The 21,835-nt window shown below is 47.4% G+C and overlaps 1 protein-coding gene across 1 annotated transcript in view; it reads right to left on the bottom strand.

Annotated features, from left to right (window-relative positions):
- AMPH (amphiphysin) overlaps nt 1–21,835 on the bottom strand; it is a 96,823-nt gene that overhangs the window by 20,513 nt on the left and 54,475 nt on the right. The window contains exons 10-15 of the mRNA XM_044675400.1: nt 16,991–17,129; nt 14,551–14,679; nt 7,233–7,349; nt 3,336–3,359; nt 1,323–1,346; nt 555–1,064 (exon numbers count right to left, since the gene is read on the bottom strand). Coding sequence (XP_044531335.1) covers nt 555–1,064; nt 1,323–1,346; nt 3,336–3,359; nt 7,233–7,349; nt 14,551–14,679; nt 16,991–17,129 — 943 coding nt within the window. The remainder of the gene's footprint in view (nt 1–554; nt 1,065–1,322; nt 1,347–3,335; nt 3,360–7,232; nt 7,350–14,550; nt 14,680–16,990; nt 17,130–21,835) is intronic.

Here is a 21,835-nt window from a genome sequence, read left to right as displayed (position 1 = left end):
CTGCCCTCTTCAAGTTCCTGAGCAGTCTCCTCCATACTGCTCAGCCCTGCAGGACACATAGGAGCCTGTCCTGAGTGATGCACCACCTCTAGGTTGGAAGAACCTGCAGAAATGACCATTCCTCCCTCCACAGCTAAAGTCCGTGCTGTGGTGCTCGGACCCTCCATATCTGCCATATGCGCTATCTGGTACTCTGGACTCCAGATGCCTAAGGCATTCTCAGGTTCAAATTCAAGGCCCTTTCCAATTTCACACGGGTTCATTTTTAGTGGCACCTCAGTCTCTGGCCCTTGGGCACGAACTCTACCTGCACCTGGAGGATCTGCTCTGGCTAATTCTTTATCTCTGTGGTCCCTTTTCTCAAGAGCGCCTTCCCCCAGGGAGGCCCCCATCACATGAGGAAGGTCCTCCTCTGGGCTTTGCAATGCGTGCTGGCCTCCCTTTTCTCCTGCCTCAGGCTGCTGTGTGTCTCTGCTTCCTTCACTCTCCCAAGCTTCCTCTTCACACTCCTCAGCTCCTTCTATCCCTTGGGGGTGAACACTGCTGGTGTCTACCTTTTCACACGTCTCCAAGCTTTCCCCCATCGACTCTTCTATCTTTGGGTTCTCTCGCCCCTCTTTCGTCCTTTCCAGATCTTCGTGGCTTTCTTCTTGAAGGCTTCCCCTTTCCACAGGTGGCATCTCAGGGTGTGGGGAGGACTCCGAAGGCTGCTCTGTCTCTGGACTCAGACCCATGTCCAATCTAGCTTCTGCCTCCTCCTCGGAGGAAATCAATGAGTTTTCTTTTCTGCCCGCTGGCCCCGGCTGATGGTCACTCTCCACACCATCCGCAGGCCACACTCCAGTGGGGAATCCCAGGCTCTGTTGTGCCCCAGGCTCAGGGAGTGATTCCTCTCCAGAATCCCCTGCTGAAACCTCCTGGCTGACACTGTCTGCGCTAACGTCCAGGCCCCAGATGAATGAACCTAGGTCCCTTTGGGGGTCAGGAATGTCTTCAGCTGACCCGAGGTCTGGAGTTTCCTCCATGATCAGGTTACACAAGGAAAGGCTTTTTGAAGCGTCAGGCTTTAGAGCAGGCGGAAGAGCAAAGGGGGAGAAACAAAGTAAGATGAATTGGAGCATGGCAAGAGTGGATGAGAAAACACAATGAGCGGCCACATCGGGGCAAAGGAGAAGCTAGCCAGGGCCTCGGCCAAGGCCTTCAGACTAAGGGGTGCCTGGCAACGCCACGAGAAAAGCCGCTAAAGCTCGGCATGGACAAGAACACAAGCACCGCGCACTCATCACTACGGCAAAGCGAGACATCTCAGAAAGGTGACCTACCGGCTGCACCAGCTCGCTGCTCGTCTGTAGGGAGGAAAAGCAGACAAGTGAGGCAAAAAAGTCATGGCAGAGACAACGGCTGGACATGACAGATTCAAGGCCACAAAGATTGATGAAGGACCTACTGTGCGCCAGGCACTGTGCTGGACCCCAAGGGCACAAAGACAACAGGGACAAGCTCTGCCCTCCTGAGGCTTACATTCTAAGGGAGGGAAGTGACACCTTCACAGAGAAGCCAAAATAAAGGAAATACCGAGTCATTTTTAGAGGGAGACACAGCTGACAAGGAGAGGGTAGCGGTCAGAGGGAGGGAGCTCCATCACTTTGCTTGGGAGGAAGCTAGGGCTTGTGTCCGTGGGTGCAGACGTGGTTACTCCCTTGAGTTTGGTTCCAACCCTTCTCCTGACAGAGAGGGACCCAGTGATAACTTCAGAGCCAGGGCCAACTTCCCGAGGGTGGCTTTATCCAGGTGGCCACAATCTCTGCTTTAACAGGGGGTTACAACCAAAAAGGGACCAGGAGAGTCTGGAGGGCTCCTTTTGAAGGCTGTCAAAGCCCACTTTGTTCTTTCTGTATTCACAGAAAAACTGGTGCACCTGAAAATGACTTCAACTTTTAATTCCAAGGGATAGCTTTATGTCCCTTGAACCCGGGCAAGTTTGTAGAGCCTGTCCACCCAGGACCATGACACTGGTCTTCAGATGGCCTACGATTGGCTCCCATATCTGAAGGAAAAGCTTGTCAGATCCAGGACTATCTATTTAATATTTACACACTATTTTGATCACTGCATTCCAGTGCGAGTGCTTCCCTTCGCAATTCCATGAATTGTATGGATTTTCAAAAACCTCATTTAAGAAGGGAAGAGTCTAGCTTCACCAGATTGCTGTCAAAAGGAGTCAGGCCACAGAAAGAGGTGAAGTCTCTGGTTCCAGAGGATGATGGGATGGCAATGGCTTCAGATACAAAGCAACCTGCCTTTTAAATATTTCCCATTCTCATTCTGAAGCCACCGTTAAGGAGTGGGGCTTCTCACCCCCCCACCTCTGGGTGACACTCTGTTAACTAGACTTGTGACAAGAGGCACAAAGACTTTGGCAACCAGGATCTAAATCCATGTTCTGGCTAGCTTGGCATGTATTGATAGATGGCCAGATTTGAACTCAGGACAGAGGGAGCTTAAACACTGCCTGAGATGCTTTCTAGCTGTGTGACCCCAGGCAAAATTCCCAACTATCTCTCAGCCTGACTTTCTAGTATGTAGAAGGGGGATAATAATGGCCCCTACAGCACAGGGCTATTGAGAGGACCAAATGGGATAATCCACAGCAAGTGCTTTGTGTTGTTATTAGGTGCACCTGGAACCCTGTAATGATGACTTATTACTGCTGTATTACATATGGTTTTTCTATGCCACGCACACCTTTTTTCTCCTCTTGTTCTTTTTTCCCCTTTTCCTCTTATTCTCTTGACCATCTAAGAACCGCCTGACCCAAGACTGGTTCCTGGATCAGAGTGAAGTTTGGGCCACTCAAAGCTGAAGGTCAGGGCAGTACAGTAGATAGAGAGATGGCCTTCCTTCGAGCCAGGGAGTCCCAACTCCCACCCACACTACAAGACAAGGCTGCAGCCCTTCAGCCTCAGTGCCCAAGTCAGCTCCCTCCCAAAGGCTGCGAGTTAAGATGAGCTGCTGACATGTGCCAGGGGAGGGAGTTTCCACCCTGGGAATCCCCCCTGCCCACACAGCTCCAGACCAAAAAAACGATCAAACAAACCAACTAGAGGTGACCAAATGGTGCGAATGAATGGCCCAGCCAGCCTCTTTTCGGACCTCCAGAAACCCAATGTACCTTTGGCTGTCTGGTAAAGGCTGGAGGGAGAATTATAGACAATCTGTAACATAATTTTAGCTTTCCTTGCACAAAAAGATTGGATGAAGAACCCAAGCACTACAGATTCTCTGGAGAGAGACTCAGAGGTACCAGCACCCACGATCCTTAAGAAGAGCCTTACCGTCCACAAGTCCCAGGGCAATGTCTGAAAAGAAAGGAAAAAAAAAAAGGAGATGTTGTCAGTCCAGTCGAATCAGGGCCTTTTGGGATGGCTGGTCCAGTGGGCTCTTGGGCTAAACATCACTCGGTGACTCTGGCCAAGCAACTTTTTGGCTTTTCCCAAGGGTGAGGGATGGGGGAGAGATTTCATTTGAAATCTGACAAGTGGGATTACTTTCCTCAATGTGCACATCTAGAAAAGGGCATGGCTGCCTCGAGGAAGAGCAAATCTTGCTGAATCCCTTCAACAAATCTCTCAGATGCAGGACTAGTCACTGGGGTACAAGATGGCAATGGAACGTACCCCCTGTGGAAGGGAGAGGAAGAGTATTCAATCAACAAACACTGATCACACGATTACGCTGTGCCAGCTAGTATGCTAGCTGCTGAGAATATAACGGCAGAGGTGAACTTCTCCCTGCCCTCAAGGAGCTTGCCATCTATCACACAAAAAGTAAAACACAGGGTGGACTATGGATGCCTACAAAAGGCCAAACAACCTGCCTCAGAAAGGCAGGGAGCAGGGAATCTCTAGATGGGAGGCTTCGAGAAAGCTTCATGGAGGAGGGGATATCTGAGCTGAGCCTGAAGGAAAGAAGAGCTTCCAGGAGAGAGAGAGAGAGAGAGAGAGAGAGAGAGAGAGAGAGAGAGAGAGAGAGAGAGAGAGAGAGAGAGAGAGAGAGACAGAGAGAGACAGAGAGAGACAGAGAGAGACAGAGAGACAGAGACAGAGACACACAAAGAGACACAGAGAGACACAGAGAGAGACAGAGAGAGAGAGAGAGAGAGAGAGAGAGAGAGAGAGAGAGAGAGGAGAAAGAGAGAGAGAGGAGAGAAGGGCTCTGATCATCAAAGTGCAGGGGCAGGAGATGGCAGGATGAGTTTGAGAAATGGCAATTATTTCAGCTTGCCTGGAATATTCGGTGCCAGGTGTGCCAAGATAGAAAACAAGCTTCGAGTGATCCTCAAATGCCAAGTTAGTTTGAATTTTATTTGGTGGAAAATGGGAAACCGTGAAAGGTTTCTGAGTAGGGGAGGAATGACTTTATGTAGGGACAATTATTCTTAACATGGAGCCTTCTAGCAGAAGATTTCCAATGTGAAGGAACTCTCAAGGAAGTGAGATCCTCCACATTGAAGTCTTGAGAAAAAGGTGATGGCCTTGGCAGCTCTGTGGCAGAGGAGATTACTGTTCTCACACAGGACAGAAAAGATGACCCCTGCGGTCCCTTTCCACTCTGCTCTCTAGCGTGTGATTTAGGAAGGATTCGGATTCCTGGAGGGCTGTCCGCATGAGCCACTCTCCCTTAAATGAAGCTCAGGGTGCTGTTCTTTTTCCAACATTTCCTATGAGATCGCATTTTCCAGTTCTACCTTGTGGTTTAAAGCTTTAAGCGACACCCAGGCCTACTAATGAGCCGGTAACTAGTAGGACTGTCCTACACACCTCATTGTAAGTGATATTAATTTACTGTTAATACCGTAATCATAAAGTGTGTCAGTCTGGAATTTCGCCTCTCCCTTTTGGTGGGGAGCCGAGGGATTAGCCAGCAGTGGAACGGGGGCGGTCTTTCTCTCCATCACCCATTGGAAGCTCCCCACCAATGTCACCACATCCCATCTGGTCTTGTCCGTGCCAGTGGGACAGATTCCCTGCATTCATACTGAAACCCGAACTCAAGCAGAGACGAAAACTCAGAACTAAGCTTAGCCCTCCCCGAGCTTAGTGTCCTCATCTTTAAATGCCAAGAGAAAAAAGAATCCTCTGGAGCAGGGGTCGGCAATATATGGCTCTCGAGCCATATCTGGTTCTTTCAGGAGGGCCAGATATGGCTCTTTCTGCAGGAGCCATAAAGTCCATTTTTTTCCAGGCGCTGTTACAGGAGCAGCACTGTGAGCACTGCACAGCTCTCACGGAATTACATTTTAAAAAATGTGTCGATTATGGCTCTCACGGCCAAAAAGGTTGCCAACCCCAGCTCTGGAGAATGGTGTAGTGAATAGAGCACTGTACGAGATTCAGCCAGACCTGAGTTTGAATCCTACCTCAGACACTTACTAGCTCTTTGACTTAACTTCTCTGGACCTCAGTTTCCTTAGCTGTAAAATGAGGACGACAGACTCATTGGTTTCTCTGGTCATTTCCAGCACTAGATCTATGATTCAGTGAACTTATCTCTGGGTCTACAGGAGGAAACTAAGGCTTGAGCTCTGGCTCATTCCCATTCACCAATCCCTGTCACCTGGGAGCTGGGCAGGGCGGCCCAGCCTTAGTGCTTTCTCCCACACTGACACTTCTGTTCTTTCCTAAAAACATCAGCATGGTCTGGGGCTACTTCCAATCCCGTTTCATTCAACATGGCTGTCTGAATGAGGCCACGTCTACCAAACACAGGGACCACCAAGGCATGGTGCCTTCACATGTACATGGCATAAGAGCTCAGGCACTGACTAAGCGGACGAGACCCGCCATTTTCTCTAGCGAGATGACCATTGGACACAATGTTTATCAGGTCTCAGTTCCTTAGAGGATAGACTTGCTGCTGGGGACAGATGGCCTAGATCCCAAGATGGAAAGCTCAGTGAGTAGGAATATTGATCCTGAGCCCTGAGAAGAGGAGGGAAGGGAATCTATTTTGGATAGAAGAGAAGGTATGCTGGCAGAATAAAGATAAGAGGACGGTGTCCTGGGACTGCAGAGCTGAATTCTTTCCTTAAAGTCAGGAAAGGTGGCTGTCTGCCTGGAGTTCATACGCTAAGATGGTCTGAGTTCATTATCTGAAAACATGATGGAAATCCTTAAACATCTGAGCAATCAAGAGATAAGAGGGATGGATTCCGTGGTGACTCTGCCCTTCTCTTGTTTCTGAATGGAGCCTCGTTTCCTGCTGATTTGGGCCGGTTGGCATTGGGGTAGAAGAATGAACTCGGGGCACCCACTTATAGACAAAGTATCTATGAAATCCAAAGGCTGTGGAAAATCCCTGCTCTGTGACTCGTTCCAACCAGGTTTTGATAGGCAGAAGTGACTCATTGGGTTCAGGTGGTCAAAGAAGAATTCTTCGAGATACGGTCCACATGGCATCTCTGCACCACCCCACCCCCAACCCAACCTTCTTGTAGTCCTTGATTCAGGAGAGCTTCAGATGGGGGAAAGTCCAAGAGGGTGTTATGCATCTTGGAGATAATCTTTACTAAAAAGGAGTTCCCTGAGCAGGGAAGGCACAAGTGATGATACACCAAGTCCCTCCCCAACTCTGTTTGGGCATCTTGGTCCACTTTGTTCGTAAATTCCTTGCTCTGTTGATGCCTTTCACACTCTCTATTCTTCCTGTACACTGAGCAGGGGAACATTTGCAAGGCCACGTGGGATATCTCTGTTTAGGAGGCTACCCAGAGAGGCATCTATATCTGCAATGAAAAGCCAAGAAGGCTTATCTGAGGGCATGAGGTGGCATCTCCTGAGCTGAGTTGTCCCAAGATGGCTCAACTCTTTGGTTCCAAATAAGTCCCATAATGCACATTTGAATGCAATTCTCCTAATATCATTCAACACCAAACACATAAAAAAAGATCATAAAATCTGCGCCATTTTGGATGAACCAGCCCTTTGTTTCTTCCTTCTGATAGAGGTCAGTGGGTAGGGAAGGGATATACTTGGGAGGAGAAGGGAGGATTATTCTCAGAATCTCTGGGAAGCTATCATGAGGCAGGGGATCCCCGGGGTGGGGGTGGGGGAGGGCACAGTCCTTTTCATAAGCTGACCAGCCCTGTTCCTTGTTAGCAAAGAAGCGATAAATGGAGATCTAAGCCTGCCACCTCCCTGACCTTCTTCTCCCCCCCAACAACAATCCCTTACCTGAGACATGGGTGAGGGGGCGATTCCTGCCGATCCCACGGGGGTGACATCCGGCTTGAAAGGGTCGAAGTCCAGATCGAGCAAAGACTCTTCTTTCTTTTGCTCAGGAACTTCATTCTGGGAGGGAAGAGATCAATGACTTGAAACTAGTGTCAGGAATCTCCCCGGGTTCCCCGCTCACCTGGCCACGTGTCACTTCCCAAGCCTAGAGCCAGCATGAGGGATGGAGCCTAGACAAATGGCCCGAGCGCTCCTCCAGCATCACTACCGTATTAAATGTTACGGGAGCTGAGGAAGGGGCTTGGGTGCATCCTGTCACTCCTCTCTGGGGGGTTTCCAGAAAGTCTCAGACAAGTCTCAGAAGAGGAGAAGACGCAGAGGGATGGCTGGCTTCACCCGTAAGGTCTGCCCACACTTAGGAGACCAAAGAAGAAGAAGCTCAATCCAAGTGAATAAGTATTTAATCAGCACCTGCCAGATGCCAGGCTCAATGCTGGGCGCTAGGGATATGAGGATCAAATGGAAATGGTCCCTGATCTCGCGGTACTGATCCTAGCCAAGCCTGGTACAAGACGCGCATGCGCCAAATAATTTGGAAGGTCTAGGGGCCAGCCAGAACCTGGATTAGGAGGAGGCGAAGTTTCTTTAAATGGGTCTCCAGAAGGAACGATGATGATCCGCCCTCAGGACTGGGCCTGGGAGATCCTCCAACGAACCGTCCAGAGAAACAGGGCTGTAGATTTCATGTTTCAGAGGAAGATTCGGGAGCTTCCACTGCCCGGCATTCGCCGCCTCCCCCCATTCGAGAGCACCTCACAGGCCTCTTCTGAATCGCAGAACGTTCCGCTCTGGGGGAACTTTGACCGGACTCCCTCGGAGGAGGAGGCATGACTCACCTAAGCTGCTCCATGTGATGCTCTAGACAAGACTCACACTCAGACCTTCTGGCCCTCTGGCCATGCAGAAGGCTGCTTCTCCGGAGGATCCTTAGGGCAGGGGCTGAGGATTCTCCTTTTTGTTGCTTAGCAGAGACATCACATCTGTTTGCCCAAGTTACCAACCGGGCAGAGGACAGCCAGGAGTCGCTGGGGCAGACGGCAGACTTTGGTCTGACACAGCCAAGGGCTGGAGTGGTTCCCACACCACTGGTCACTGTCCTGGCCAAGCAGCCGACAAATCGGAATCGGCTGTTCAACTCAAGAATTCTCATCTACTTACGGGAGGCTCTTCCAGTTCCATTTCCTACCAAAAATGGGGCAGATTCCTTAGATAAAGGGAGCAGGCTTAGGAAGCATCGTGGATCTCAGCAGGAGAAATATCGGATACTTACAGAAACCTACAGGCACAGAATTGCAGGGAAATGGCCCTTCCTCCATTCCTCCCCATGCAGGGACATCTGTTGTGCCAACATGGGCATGGCATGGGCAGGGCAGGGCAGGGCACCGCTAGATGGGCAGCCTCCTTGAGTCTGTTTTGAAGTTGTCTGAGGCTGCCCCATCTCCAGACGGGCGCAGGGAGCGAGCTGCTGGCCAGACGCTCGCCAGCCTCCACCCAATGAACATTTTCCTTGGCAGGGCCTTGTCCCTAATGTTAGAACCTCCAGCAAGACCATCGCTGGAGTCAGAGATGGTCCAGGGAGGCCAACGGGAGGGCGAACGTTACAGAACATTTTTTTTTCTTTCTGTTTGAGTTCTTCACTTGGGCAAGAAGCAGATGCTCTGGAAAGCCCAGAAATGCGCCTTCCAGCCCGAGTCCTGGTCCAGGGGACTCTCATCACTCATGAAGGTCAGGGAAAGGACAAGGTGACAGTCTCTCAAGCCGTCCAAGTGGACACGGCGGGAGGACACGGCCTAGATGGCAATCAGGCCTGGCAGAGTGAGAGCCAGCTAAGTGACTGAGCCCAAATGGCTATCCGTAATCCAGCCTCGGCTGGGAGGAAGGGGGCCTGTCTGAGACTATCTGACAGGACTGAGGAATTGGCCTGGGAACTGTCCACTCAACAGACAAGGCAGATTGAAAGAGATGCTTATCTAAGTGTTAGGAAGGGGAAACCGAGCTCACTTACACAATTTATAGCAGAGCGATTGGGGAAAGACACACACGTGCCACTTGGAAAGGACCAGGCTGCAAATATGTTCGTGAAGGAATAAAGTAAATGGATCAATTCTCATTAAACAGCCAAGTTTCTCCTCCCCATCCCTGCCTTGAGCAGAAGAAGAGGGAAGGTTACGTCTCGAAGAGATCACTGGGGAAGTGGAAGAGAGGATTGTAGAACTACATGGGAAGAGCTGGAAGGGACCCCAGAGACCACCCTTTTACAGAGGAGAAAACAGAGACCCACGGAAGTGAAGTGATTTTTTTCAAGGTTGCAAAGATAGTGTCAAAGGCAGGATTTGAACCTGGGTCGTTAGACCCCAGAACTACTTTCTCTGCAAAGGAATGAGCTTCCTGGACATGTTCCAAGAGAGACTGGATGGGCCCTTGTGGGAGTCTTTTTGGGGGGTGTAAGGGTAGAGGAGGCTTCGTCCATTGGACAAGGAGTCGATCTACATGGTTTTTAATGCCCGCCCCCCAATTTGAGCATGTCAGGAGAGTAGCATTAGCTACTGGGGAGAAGGAGGGATAACTAAGTGGGAAAAGAAGAAGCCACTTTGGGGTGTCTTGTTCATCTTGGCATTATTCTTGTCTCTTTGGTGACCATTAAAGGATTCATTTCAAAGCGATGCTGGCATCCCACTGTGGAATAATGCCACACTGACAGATCCACTCCTGGTGTCATCTTCAGGATGGACAGACACCAGGAAAGAATGTGAATGATGGACTTCTCTTCGTTCGGGCTTGCTGGAGAGCAGAGTAAAGGAAAGAAGGGCTCGTCTCTTTGGTGATCCACCTGTCAGGGGTGGACTCAGAGCAGCCTGGGGGTGGGGGTAGCCAAGGGACCTCTTTTTCTTCTAAGATCCTCTCCACACCCAATTCCATCCTTGCAGACACCTGCTACACTCCAGCTGCCACCAAGCTTTCCAGATTTATTTTGTCACCTTTTCTGGCCTCAGCCTCCTCGTTTGTACAGGGTGGAGTTTAGTCTCGATGAACAACACGATCCCACCCAGATTTAAATCAATAACTTCATTGCCCTTCGTGCACTGAGAATCAGTCCAATGGGCTCACTGTCTGTTCCGGGAATTCGATATGCCATTTACCACCTCTGGGCTCTTGCCCAGGTCGTCCCTCATGGCTTCTCAACTTTCTCTGCCTCCTAGAATGTCTAATGTCTTTCATCACGCAGGTACCATGATTCCCTGGGAAGAAGAATGAACCTGAAGTAACAGAACCTGAGTTAAAATCTCTGCCCTGCCACTTCCTCCCTGTGTGACCCTGAAGAGGACATTTCATCACTTCTGAATCCAATTTCCTCATCTGTAAAATGAGAGAGTTGGGCTATGGGAGTTCTAAGTTTTCTTTCAGTTCTAGTTATATAATCCTGGGAACTAAGAGGCCACTTCCTACAGGAAGCCTTCCCAGATTGCTTCCTTTCTCCCTTCCCAGGTGTCACAACTCTCTCCCTACTCAAGTGACTTTGTATTTCCTTCTCTGTGTATATGTGCTTCTCCTCAGTAAAATGGAAGTTTCTTATAAACAGAAGGTGTTATATTTTTTGCCTTTGGATCCCCAGCACCAAACACAGTGTCTAACCTTTAATAAATGTTTGGTGAAATAAAAACAAAATCCCTAAGATTGAAGGGTGTTGGAAACGGTTTGTTGTCCTGACAAGGAAACGAGATTCCTCCTTCTAACCCCTGTATTTGTCAGATAAGGAAATTGAGGCAGTTGTTGCTAAGTAACTTTCCCAGGATCATATGGCATGTAAACATCCAAGGCAGGATTGGAACCCAGGTCTCCCTGAACCCAGGTCTGGTGTTCTGTCCACTAAGATGCCCTGTGAAGTCTCTTCCAGTTTTAATGCTGTGATCGCATGCCTCCTGCAAACCACCCTCTTCTCTCTTCAAAGGAAAGGAGCCATTCCAAGAATGAATAGAAACTTAATTTAAATAGAACCCTTTGTGGAAAGCATACACACACAAAACGTGTTTTTCACGAGAAAAAAAGCCCATTTCAAGCCATCCCAACACTCTGATGTCTGCTAGCCTGTTTCCCAACAGCTGCTGGCTCGGCTTCCCTTTGTAATCTGGCTTCTTCCCTCTTCTCTGCGCACTGCTAAAAATAAACAAGAGCTCCTCGTGATGAGGAGTTTGTGTCCCAGCTCTGTGAGGAAGTAATTCTGCCAGCTTCCCCAGTCGTGTTTAGTCCGGGGCCTGGTGTCCAGAGACTTTGCGCTTTATTCCCATAACAGGGAGGTAGGAACTACCAGTATTTTTATCCCCACCTTACAGATGAGGACACGGAGGCTCTCAGACCTCTGCTGCCTTGTCCATGGAGACTCATAGGATCATAGAACTTAGAAGGTCGTCCAGTCTGACACTTAGTTGGAAGATGATGTTTTCTGGGAAATCTGCGAGAACTCAGCTCCCAAAAGGATGGATAAATGTTGGAGTTAGCCCAAAGCTGGTGCCTTGGGCATCCTTTCACCATTGGACCTCCTGCTCCGTTTTTCAAACCAAGGAACTGAACCCTCCTGCTTACCTCCTTATGGACAATAAGTGGGTTTCTGAAGCAGGCCTATGGATTAAAAACTGGAAGAGATATTTGGGATCATTTAGTCCAATTCCCTCAGAAGCCCTGCGGAGCCAAGTTTGCTCACAGTTACACAGGAACCAAGTGGTAAAGTCAGTATTCAAACTCAGATGCTCTGACTTAAAAAAACCCAATAACCTGAGGCAGCTAGGTGGCTCAGTGGATAGATAGCCAAACCTGGAGGCTGGAGGTCCTGGGTTCAAATTTGGACTCAGACACTTCCTAGCTATGTGACCTTGGGCAAGTCACTTAACCCTAACTGCCTAGCTCTTACCACTCTTCTGTCTTGAAACCAATACTTAGTATTGATTCTAATACTGAAGGTACGGATTTGGGGGTGAAGGGGGGGAACAAAACCAGAAACAAACCCAATGACCTTTCCACTTCCCCAGCAATGTAGATCAAAAAAGGGATCCAGATGTTTTAAACAAAAGGGATTTTTCTGGCCTGACATCCAAATAAGAGCTCAAAATATTTGAGCTGCTGCCTCAATCCTCTACTTCGCATGTAACAGTAAGATCAGATATAATTAGGAGAAAAACTTCAAATCTTAGGCTCTTTGATAAATGATAAAAATTCTAAACTAAGGAAAATATGTAAAAATAATGGAATTAAAGCAAAAAAAAATAAAGCAATGGTAAGCTTAAAGCCATGGCATTGCAGAGTTGGAGGGGACCTCAGTGGCCATCCCCTCTCATCTGACTGGGATCTAAGCAAGAATTTCTTCAAAATGAACCCGAGTGCCCTTAGCTGGAAGCCCTCCAGTGATGAGAGATCCACGACTCCTGTAGGCAGCTCTTTCCCACCCGGTGGGAGAGCCATAAATTTAAGAAGGTTCCCCTGACATCATGACTAAATCCAGCTCCGTACAATGGGATCCAATGCTCCCCATCCTGCCCTCTGGGGGCAAAGAAGATTATAAATCTGTGCCACATCCAGGTGGCAGCCCTTCAAATAGTGAACCCAATTGTGAGGTCTTCCCTGAGTCAGAACTTCTCCAAGCTTGGAATCCTCAGGCTCTTCTGCTGCTTCTCACATTCATACTGCCTGAGGTTGAGACCCTATTTATGCCCCTGCAGCTGCAGCCATCACCACCACCAAACTACTACTACTACTACTACTACTACTACTACTACTACTACTACTACTACTGCTGCTGCTGCTGCTGCTGCTACTACCACCATCACCAGCAATAACAAAAATAGCTAGCATTTACACAGCAATGTAAGGTTTGCAAAGTGCTTCCCCCAAGTTTTCTTACTGAATCTGCCCAACAGCCCTACGAGGTAAAACTCTCATTGTAGAGAAGAGGAAAAGGAGGCGTAGAAAAATGAAGGGCTTTCCTCAAGACCCCACCAGGACAATGTGAGGTGGGCTTTCTTCTTGACTTCTAAACTCTAACCACTTTCTTGTCCTGCCTACCTACATAAAATGTACCTCTGTAAAAGGACAAGTGGGCTTACTGAGAATTCTACATAGGTCTGCTCATGACATCAGTCACATGATTTGGGAGGATGTGTCCCTATTCTTTCCCTTACACTTATTTGCCTTTTTGACCATTTTCCTGCCATTGAACTTGCTTCTGGAGCCATAGACTATGACCTGGAGAACTTCAACCTTTCAGCTTGGGACCTCCTGCCCTGGAGCCTCACTCTCTATTGCTGAGTGTTTTGCATTGTCCCCTCTATGAGGCTCCAATCATGCCTCAGTTTCCTTTTCAGTCATTTTCATGATAGCTCCCTTCTTGATGCATGTCTGCCCTCCATGGTCCCTTTTCCAAAATGGAAACATTTTGGGATCCCTCATTAAATCAATGAACTTCCTCTATTGGAAAGGCTGCATCAGTGTACTACTGTATGGTTCTCCTGACCCCTTGCAGAACTCTCCAAACCAAAATCTCTGTCCCAGACCATCATTTCCCCGTGTGTATTGTTTCCCCGATTAGAACAAGCTCTCTGTGGGCAAGGGTTGCTTTCTCTCATGCATAGCTATCCAGGCCCCTTAACCACAGTGCTTGGAATAAAGTAAGTGCCTGTCAGATGCTTTCTTGCCCATCCATCCATCCGTCCATCCATCCATCCATCCCGGAATTCATTCGTTCTTACTACAATTCTCTTGCTCTGCTCCTCGCCGGCATGAGTAGCTGCGGCCAGTATTTATTGCACAAGAGTGAGAAGGAGCCGTGGCCCGTTGGGTTCTGAGGGCGATGTATGGACTCTGCCCTCAGGGGGTTTCTCTTAGACAGAACATTAGGAGGAGTCGCACCCCTCAGATCCTGTTCTTCAGAGCAGAGCCATGCCTGGATGAAGTAGATGTTCCTCATCCAGCCCCGGGGATGGCTCTTCAGAGGTGCCAGGGCTGCCTCAGGTTGTTCAGAATCAGCAGCAACCTCCACACAAGCCCTTCACTTTCCATTTTCTCTTCAAATCTCTTGGATAAAGCCATGAAGTGAAAGATGGTAGCCCAAAGGGCACCAGGAAGTCATTCCAGCTGCTCCAACCCTTCTCCTTGGGTCCTTTCCTTCACATGTGAGCAGGGGCAGGGCACACACACACACACACACACACACACACACACATTCTGTGGACCCTTCCCAGGCCCCCCCATCACAGATTGTATCACTCACCTGAGAAGGAGTCGTCACGCTGATCTCTGGGACAAAGTTGTCCTCAAAGAGGCTGATGATATTCTCTTGCTGCAGTTCCTTCGTGGGTGTGACTTTGGGTAGAGGTGGCACAGGGGGCCCTTTCCGCAACTAGGAAGAAAGGATGAGAACCTGGTAAGTTCGAGCATCCGAGTCCAGCAGAAATAGCCTCTCAGGGTTCCTGTAGTTCCCCTATAAAGCACTGTGACCTCTTATAAGGAAGATGCTCTCCTGGTTGGTGCAGAATGGAACCTCCACACAAGAAGGTACCAGGGTACAGTGGAAGAATATTGGCTCGAGGACCTGGGTTCAAATCCTACCTAAGCTAATACTTAACTACCTACCTGTGCTACTTTGGTCAGTCACTTGTTGGACTTGATGGCCCTTGAGGTTCCCACATCCCCAGTTCTAAATCAAAGAGGCATCTTATCTATGCCAGGGGAGCTTGGCTAGAGGCTCCTGCTCTGGCCCAGAAACCCTTTCTTATGTCACTCTGCAGCCCAGTCTAGCCCAAGAAAGTCCCCAAGGCACGGGCCCATCATTGTTATTGCTTCAGGGGGCCATGGAGACTTTGGGAGTCTCAGACCTGAAGCACTACATGAATGAATTTCACAAACATAGGGTGTGAATAAAAGAGCCTTGTCCCAATTGGTCTAAAGGAAAGGATGGTTCATTTTTTTTTAAGTCTAGATCTATACTTTCAATGGCCTTGGGAACTCTCAAAGTGAAAACTCCCTCCACTTCTGTGAATTGCAACAAGACCCTAGTTTGTCATTAATTAATCAATCAACAAACACTTATTAAAATATCTACTGTGGTATCAAAAATCACTGCCCTTAATGAGCTTTTATTCTACAATCAAGAGAGGTGGAAAATTCAAGATGGAGAATGAAACAGACATTTTCAGATTTGGACTCAATGGGAATTTGTTTTGCCTGCATATTTCTTATAAGGATTTCCTTTCGTTTAAATCACAGAGGGTGGGAGAGAAGAAATCAAGTACTTGTTCATTGAAAAATTAAATAAAATGTCATCTGAGACAATGACCTGGGAAGTGACTTTCCTAAGGAGACTCAGCTAGTTTATGTCATTGGTAGGAATTGGATTCTGGTATTCCTGATCAATCCCAAAGACTGTGATGCCATCCAGGGTACCATAATGGCTCTCTCTTTTTTTTAAAAAAAAAAAAGGTCTTTCAAATATTCTCATGCTGTAGAGAGCAGGAAGGAAGGAAGTACAAGGCAAAGTGGATCTGGAGTTAGAAATAATCAGGGTTAGATTCTAACTCAGATAGCTGCGGAATACTGGGCAAATCTTTGAGCTCCAGTTTCCTTCTCTGTCAGATGAGAGCATTGGACTGCATGGCTTCTAAGGCCCCTTTTGGCTCTTGCTCTGCTCCTAAAACCTCTCAGCTCTAACTGAAATGCTTTCAGAGGGACGTCTCCTTATTTCCCATCTCAGGTAGGTCTGCGGAAGGAATGGCTCTCACTTGGTGGCGAGCTTTTCTGGTTCTCCTGTCCCCACCATTTGGATAAAAAATAGCTTGTATTTCTCTAGTATTCCTGGAAGGTAGAGAGTTGGCCTCGAAGCTAGGAAAATCTGAGTTCTGCCTCTGCCGTTTCTGGCTGTGTGGCTCTGGGTAGGTCTCTTGGCCTTTTAGATCTGGGCAGATGTCTAAGATAATAAGTCACCAAGGGGCTTCAGGCCTGAGTCAATGGAGAGAATGTTCATGCTGAGCATTTGTAATGCCAGTGAAATCCTAAATCGAGACCAAATTAAACAACAACAAAAAAAAACAATTGGAGGGTGTTCTGTTGGGGGTTCCCAACCCTGCCAGCAGACAATGGTGGTTTTAGCAGTTCACTGACATCATCGACAATTATTTAGGGCACACTTGGCCCAAAGTACCAAGGTAAAACGTTGTGGAAAATGGGGTCGCTCCCATCAAGGTCCAAGGGGAGAGAGTCAATTAGGGAAAATTAGCAAAAAGAACAGAGATCGAATGCCAGACCCCAAGTGTTTGGGAAGTTCCGAGGAGGAGTTGTTTAAGCTGAGCCTTGACAGATGGGTTGGATTTGGGCACATGAACACTGAGAAGACCAACATGGCAAGTAGAAGTGATTCCCTGAGCAAGGTTGTAGAAACGGAAGAGAGCAAAGGCTGAGCTGAGGAGGCGATGATCGACCAAGAGTACATTTTCGCTTTTGTTAGACTTTAATGTCTCCTTAAGGGATTCGAGGGAGATCAGGCTTCACAGAAAGGTCACTCTCTCAGCAACAGTCTTTTGTGATGTTCTGTGGGATGTCAGCCATCCCAGATAGCCTTCACCTATGGAAGTGGCCTCCAGTGGGAGGCTGCCAGTGAGTCTTCTCTGGACCTGCCACCCGCACATCCCTCCTGAATCTCTCCCTGCCCCTCCTACCTGGGAAGGCGACTTTGGCCGGGCTGGTGCAGGAGAGGCAGGTGCCAGGGTGTGATTCGGACTAGCTGTTGGACTGGGCAAGGGGGAAGGCTCCTCTGGTGGGGATGGCGTCTTTGCGATGCGGAGAGGACCAGAATCACTAGAGACAAACAGAGAAGTTAGCATTCCACAACGCAAGCATGAGCTGGGATTCCCGCCCCCCCCTTTAAGTAAATATCAAAAATCAACCTTCACTTAATAATCATGATGTAACTTCCTTTTTGGAGCCCTTTAAGTTGTCCAAAGCATTTCTTTCACCACAACCCTGGGGGTGGGCAGTGCAATGACTAATCTCCTCCGGTTATAGTTGAGGAAACTAAGGCTCAAGGGCTTATACAACTGCAAAGGCACTGTTGGGATTTGAGCCCAGACCTCCAGGCCCCTAGTCTGGTGACTGTTTCAATAGTCTGGTGATTCTTAACCAGGGGTCTGAACTTCAAAAATATATATTTTGATAGCTGTTTTTTTAAATCTTTACCTTCTGTCTTAGAATCAATGTTAAGCATTGGTTCTAAGGCAGAGGAGAGGCAAGGGCTGGGCAAGTGGGATTAAAGGACTCATCCAGGGTCTCACAGCTAGGAAGTGTTTGAGGCCAGATTTGAACCCAGGATCTTCCATCTCTAGGCCTGGCTTTACAACCCACTTGATAGTTGACTATCAAGATACTTGGCTTCCTTTGAAATTCAATGTTTTATTTTATGCCTTTAGAACACGACTCTGAGAAGGGGTCCATAGGCTTTTAAAGCTCCGTACCTGACATTCTGTAGGGTTCCAAAGTTGTCAAAGGCTTTCATGTTATCTCAAGGAAACTTTACTAGACCCTCGGGAGGGAAATGGGTTTTTTATACCATCATATGTATGTTACAGGTGAAGAAATGGAGGCTTAGCTCATCAAAACAATTTTCTTACACCAACTAAATGTTAGGGATGGGATTTGAACTCAGGTCTTCCTGTCTCCTGGTTCAGCTCTCCATCTACTCTGTTTCCTGAGTGGCTTGCTCGGGAACTTTCCTCCATCACAAAGTTAGTTACAATTCTACCTTCCCAGTGCCTGATCAGCTGTTGTTTGCTGCAGGATGCAACGCAACAATCTGAGGGGTGGATATGATCCTCCTCCTTAACTGTGCCTGTCTTCAGACTAGGGAATTGTGGGCCAGACCCAATGACAAGACTCCTAAGAATGGTAGCCAGAGTGGGCATCGGCTGAAGGCTATTGCTAACGAGGGTGCCGGGCGCCCCCTCTGCTCTAGGAATTTCTAAATATTTCAGCTCAAGGAGAAAGCAGCCTTTTTGACCTAAGACAAAAGCATTGTGCATTGGTACAGACTTAGCAAGCTAAGGAAACTGGGTCCTCGTGGTCTTTAGAGAAAGCAAGCAGACACTGCCCATGATTGTGGACCAGTCACCAACTAGCCATCAACCATGGCATCTACAAGCCAAGCCCAAGTGGATGCTTTGAGAAGGGTTTCTCAGAGTTCACTCACCACCTCTCTCTGAAGAGACATTGGGAAAATGAAAGAAGCAGATGTCAGTAATGAGGTGAGTCCTCCCACCCCACATCATCTTTCTACCTCTGGAAATAATCTTTTATTTACTTGGCATTTTTTATATTAATTTATCTGCATATATGTTGTTTCTCCTAATAGAAGGTAAACTTCTTGAGGAAGGACATTGCTTCATTTTTATCTTCATCATCTCAGGACCAGCCCACTGTCTGGCACACAGTAGGCACTTAGATACTTGCTAATGGATTTGTGTTCCTACTACCAATAGAAGTAAGCTTCTTGAAGGCAGAGACTATTTGCATTCTGTCTTTATATTCCCAGGGACTAACTAGCACAGTGCTTGGCACATAGTAGGCATAGTAGGTAAATGCTTGTTAATTGTTCTGATTTCACTTGGCATAATGCTTAAGAAATGCTAACCGAATCAACACATATACACTCTTTAATGACAGAGTTTGCCTTATTTTACCCTTTGTCTCCTCACTACGTAGCTCAGTGCCTGCTACATAGGAGATACTTAAATTTTTTGATTGATTTCTTCTCATTTGGTAATATTGAAGTTTAAAAATGACAGGTATTGGACTTCTTCTATAGTAGAGCTATTGCTAATCTTCCACCCTTCACCAAATAGAATAACAACTGATGTTAATGTTGGAGGGACTGTGGGAAGATCGGTACACTAATGCATTGTTGGTGGAGCTGTGAAAAATCATAACTGTTCCAGAAAGCAATATGGAATTATGCAAATAAAGCCAAAGAGGCCATTGATAAGAAGGCAAGTCCCTATATACACTGAAAAAGTAAAGGCAGCACTTTTTGTGACAGTCAAGAATTGGAAACAAAGTAGATACCCATTAAATAGGGAAAGACTAAGCAAATTGTGGTAGATGAACGTAATGGAACATTATAGTGTTGCAAGAAACGATGAATAACAACGACAGAGAAGCATGGACTTGGATGAACCAAGGCAGAGTGAAGGCAGCAGAGCCAAAAAAAAAAGAGAGATATGCAAGGATGACAACAATGTACATGGAAAGAACCACTGCACCCCAACACCAAAAGTGAATGTTGCAAAATAACTAAGAACAAACATGACTCCAAAGAAGAGAGAGAGGGAAATCTATTCCAGTACTTTGAAGAGATGAGGGGTCAATGGAGGCAAGACCTTGCACAGGTTTCCAGGCTTTTTCAACAGATTTATTAATTTTGTTGATTTAAAAACTAATCATTTTCTTTAAAAAATATTGTTAGATGGAATAGCTCTTTGTGGGAGGGGGCACACTGCAAATCTGTTGGTTATCTCTAATTTACCCTGTATGTATTGTATTTGTACACAGTCATTTGCATATTCTTTCCTCCACTAAACTAGGAACTCCTAGAAAGCAAAGACTGTTTCCACCTTTCTCTGATTCCCCAGCTCTTAGCACAGTAACTGGCATACAATGAGTTCTTAATTAATGATTGCTGACTGATTCAGGCTTCTATCTTATGGAGCCCAAATCATAGAAAAAGACTGAAGAAACATTCTAGTCTACTGCCCTTATTAGTAAGAGGGGTTTAGTGGTTTGCTCAATGATGCTCAAGGAGTCATGTCTGAGGTAGAATTTGAACTTGGATCCTCAGCTCAAATTCCCCAAACCCTGTCAGGGCAGATGCCATCTTTAGAATTTGGGGGTGTTGCAGATATGGGTGGATGCTGCTTGTCCTCTCATTGGCAGGAAGCTCTCTGCAGAACCATCCCTAGAGTGGGAACAGCTGAGGCATCAGTGATGGAGGGCAGTGATGTTTCACAAGGACATTCTAGATAAGGAAACCTTGCTGGTACTTGACTGGGGAGGGACAGACTGGGGACCATCAGACACTAAAGTTAGGAAGGTGAGTTCATTTGCTTGTGCACATTACAGGAGAAGTTGGGAGGAGAGTTGGAGGTTAGCTAAGTCTAGCTCAATGATTTTTGGCCTTGATCCTGTGCCATCCCATCTCCTCATGTTAAGACCTGCCTCACTTACACTCATTGTAAATGTCTTCCCTACCTATAGGCATGGTCCTAACTGAATACAAAAATGGCCAGAGCTCTCCCATCTTTAGAAACCTTCATGTGAGCAGGGCGCTTGACCTCGGTAAAGCACACAGCCCAGGGCCGGGTACACAGTAGGCACTTAATAAGTACTTATTCCTTCTTCTCTCCCTTCATTCCAAAGCTCTCCTACTTTTCCCAGCCTAGATTGACTCATCCACACTTGGCGTCATTTACTTGTCAAGCCTGTGTAATATGGCTCTGAATCCTACCCCTTGACTGAAACAGCTCGTTCTGGACCAGATAAGGGTCTCAAAAGAGCTTAGTCCAATGTCCTTTTCTACTTCTCATCTTTCTTGACTTCTCTGAAGCTTTAGATGCTGCTGACCACCATGATCCTGCATCCTCTCTCTTCATTTGGGTCTTAAGCCCCTGCATTCTCCTGGTTCTCCCCTCTCCCTATCTGACTTCTTTTCCCTGGAGGGCCCAGCAGGAATAGGCTCCATGGGACACTCTTTCCTCTCAACATTCTTCCCTTTCCTGTTATGGATGCACAAAGACACCATACCCTTGCCCCTGCAGAGGGGACCCAAAGATCCTGATCCACAGTTGGGGTGAGCCAGACTCCCCTTGTTCCTGATGATGTGCTGAGTCAATGTGGCTCCTCACACCATTTGGATATCATTAACTACCATCTTCCTAGTAGGGCCCATGTAAAAGGGAATTCTGTGTTCTCTTTGAGTTTACACTTGTGAAAGGGAATCCCTTATTCTCTTTGCCTAGTTGGAGCTAACACTTTGGTTAACAATAACTTAAGTACCCCTACTTAGTACCTCAGGAGATTATGAAGACAGGATTAACTCTCAGTTGTCTACCTTTTGATTAAATCAACAAAAGCTTGAACTAGGTAGAGAATTCACACTCTCAGAAACTCAATCAGCCAGGAATCTGTGAACCCTTTTGATGAGTATTCACCCCTCCAGAAAGTGAGAACTAGTTCCCACAGACACTGCCTATAAAAGGCCCTGAATTTCTAGGCTAAAGAAGAAATTTGACTCTAAGAAAGAAGTCTGCTTCAAGGAGAAGGTTTGCTCAAGGAAGAAAGTCAGCCTCAGGAATCACCTTCAGCTTGAGTCATTGTCTTGACCTGCCTCTCAGAGGGAACTTTGGTGAGTGGATAGCTGGCTTTCCCTTCCTGTCATCTGGAGAGAGTTTAATTCTGGTTGAGGGTCAAAAAGTCCTGGCTGAATCACAATATTTAGTTAGATAGGCTAATGTCTTCTC

This window comes from Gracilinanus agilis, chromosome 1 (genome assembly GCF_016433145.1).
Source record: "Gracilinanus agilis isolate LMUSP501 chromosome 1, AgileGrace, whole genome shotgun sequence".
Classification (NCBI taxonomy): domain Eukaryota; kingdom Metazoa; phylum Chordata; class Mammalia; order Didelphimorphia; family Didelphidae; genus Gracilinanus; species Gracilinanus agilis.
This window is presented reverse-complemented; position numbering and strand designations above follow the sequence as displayed.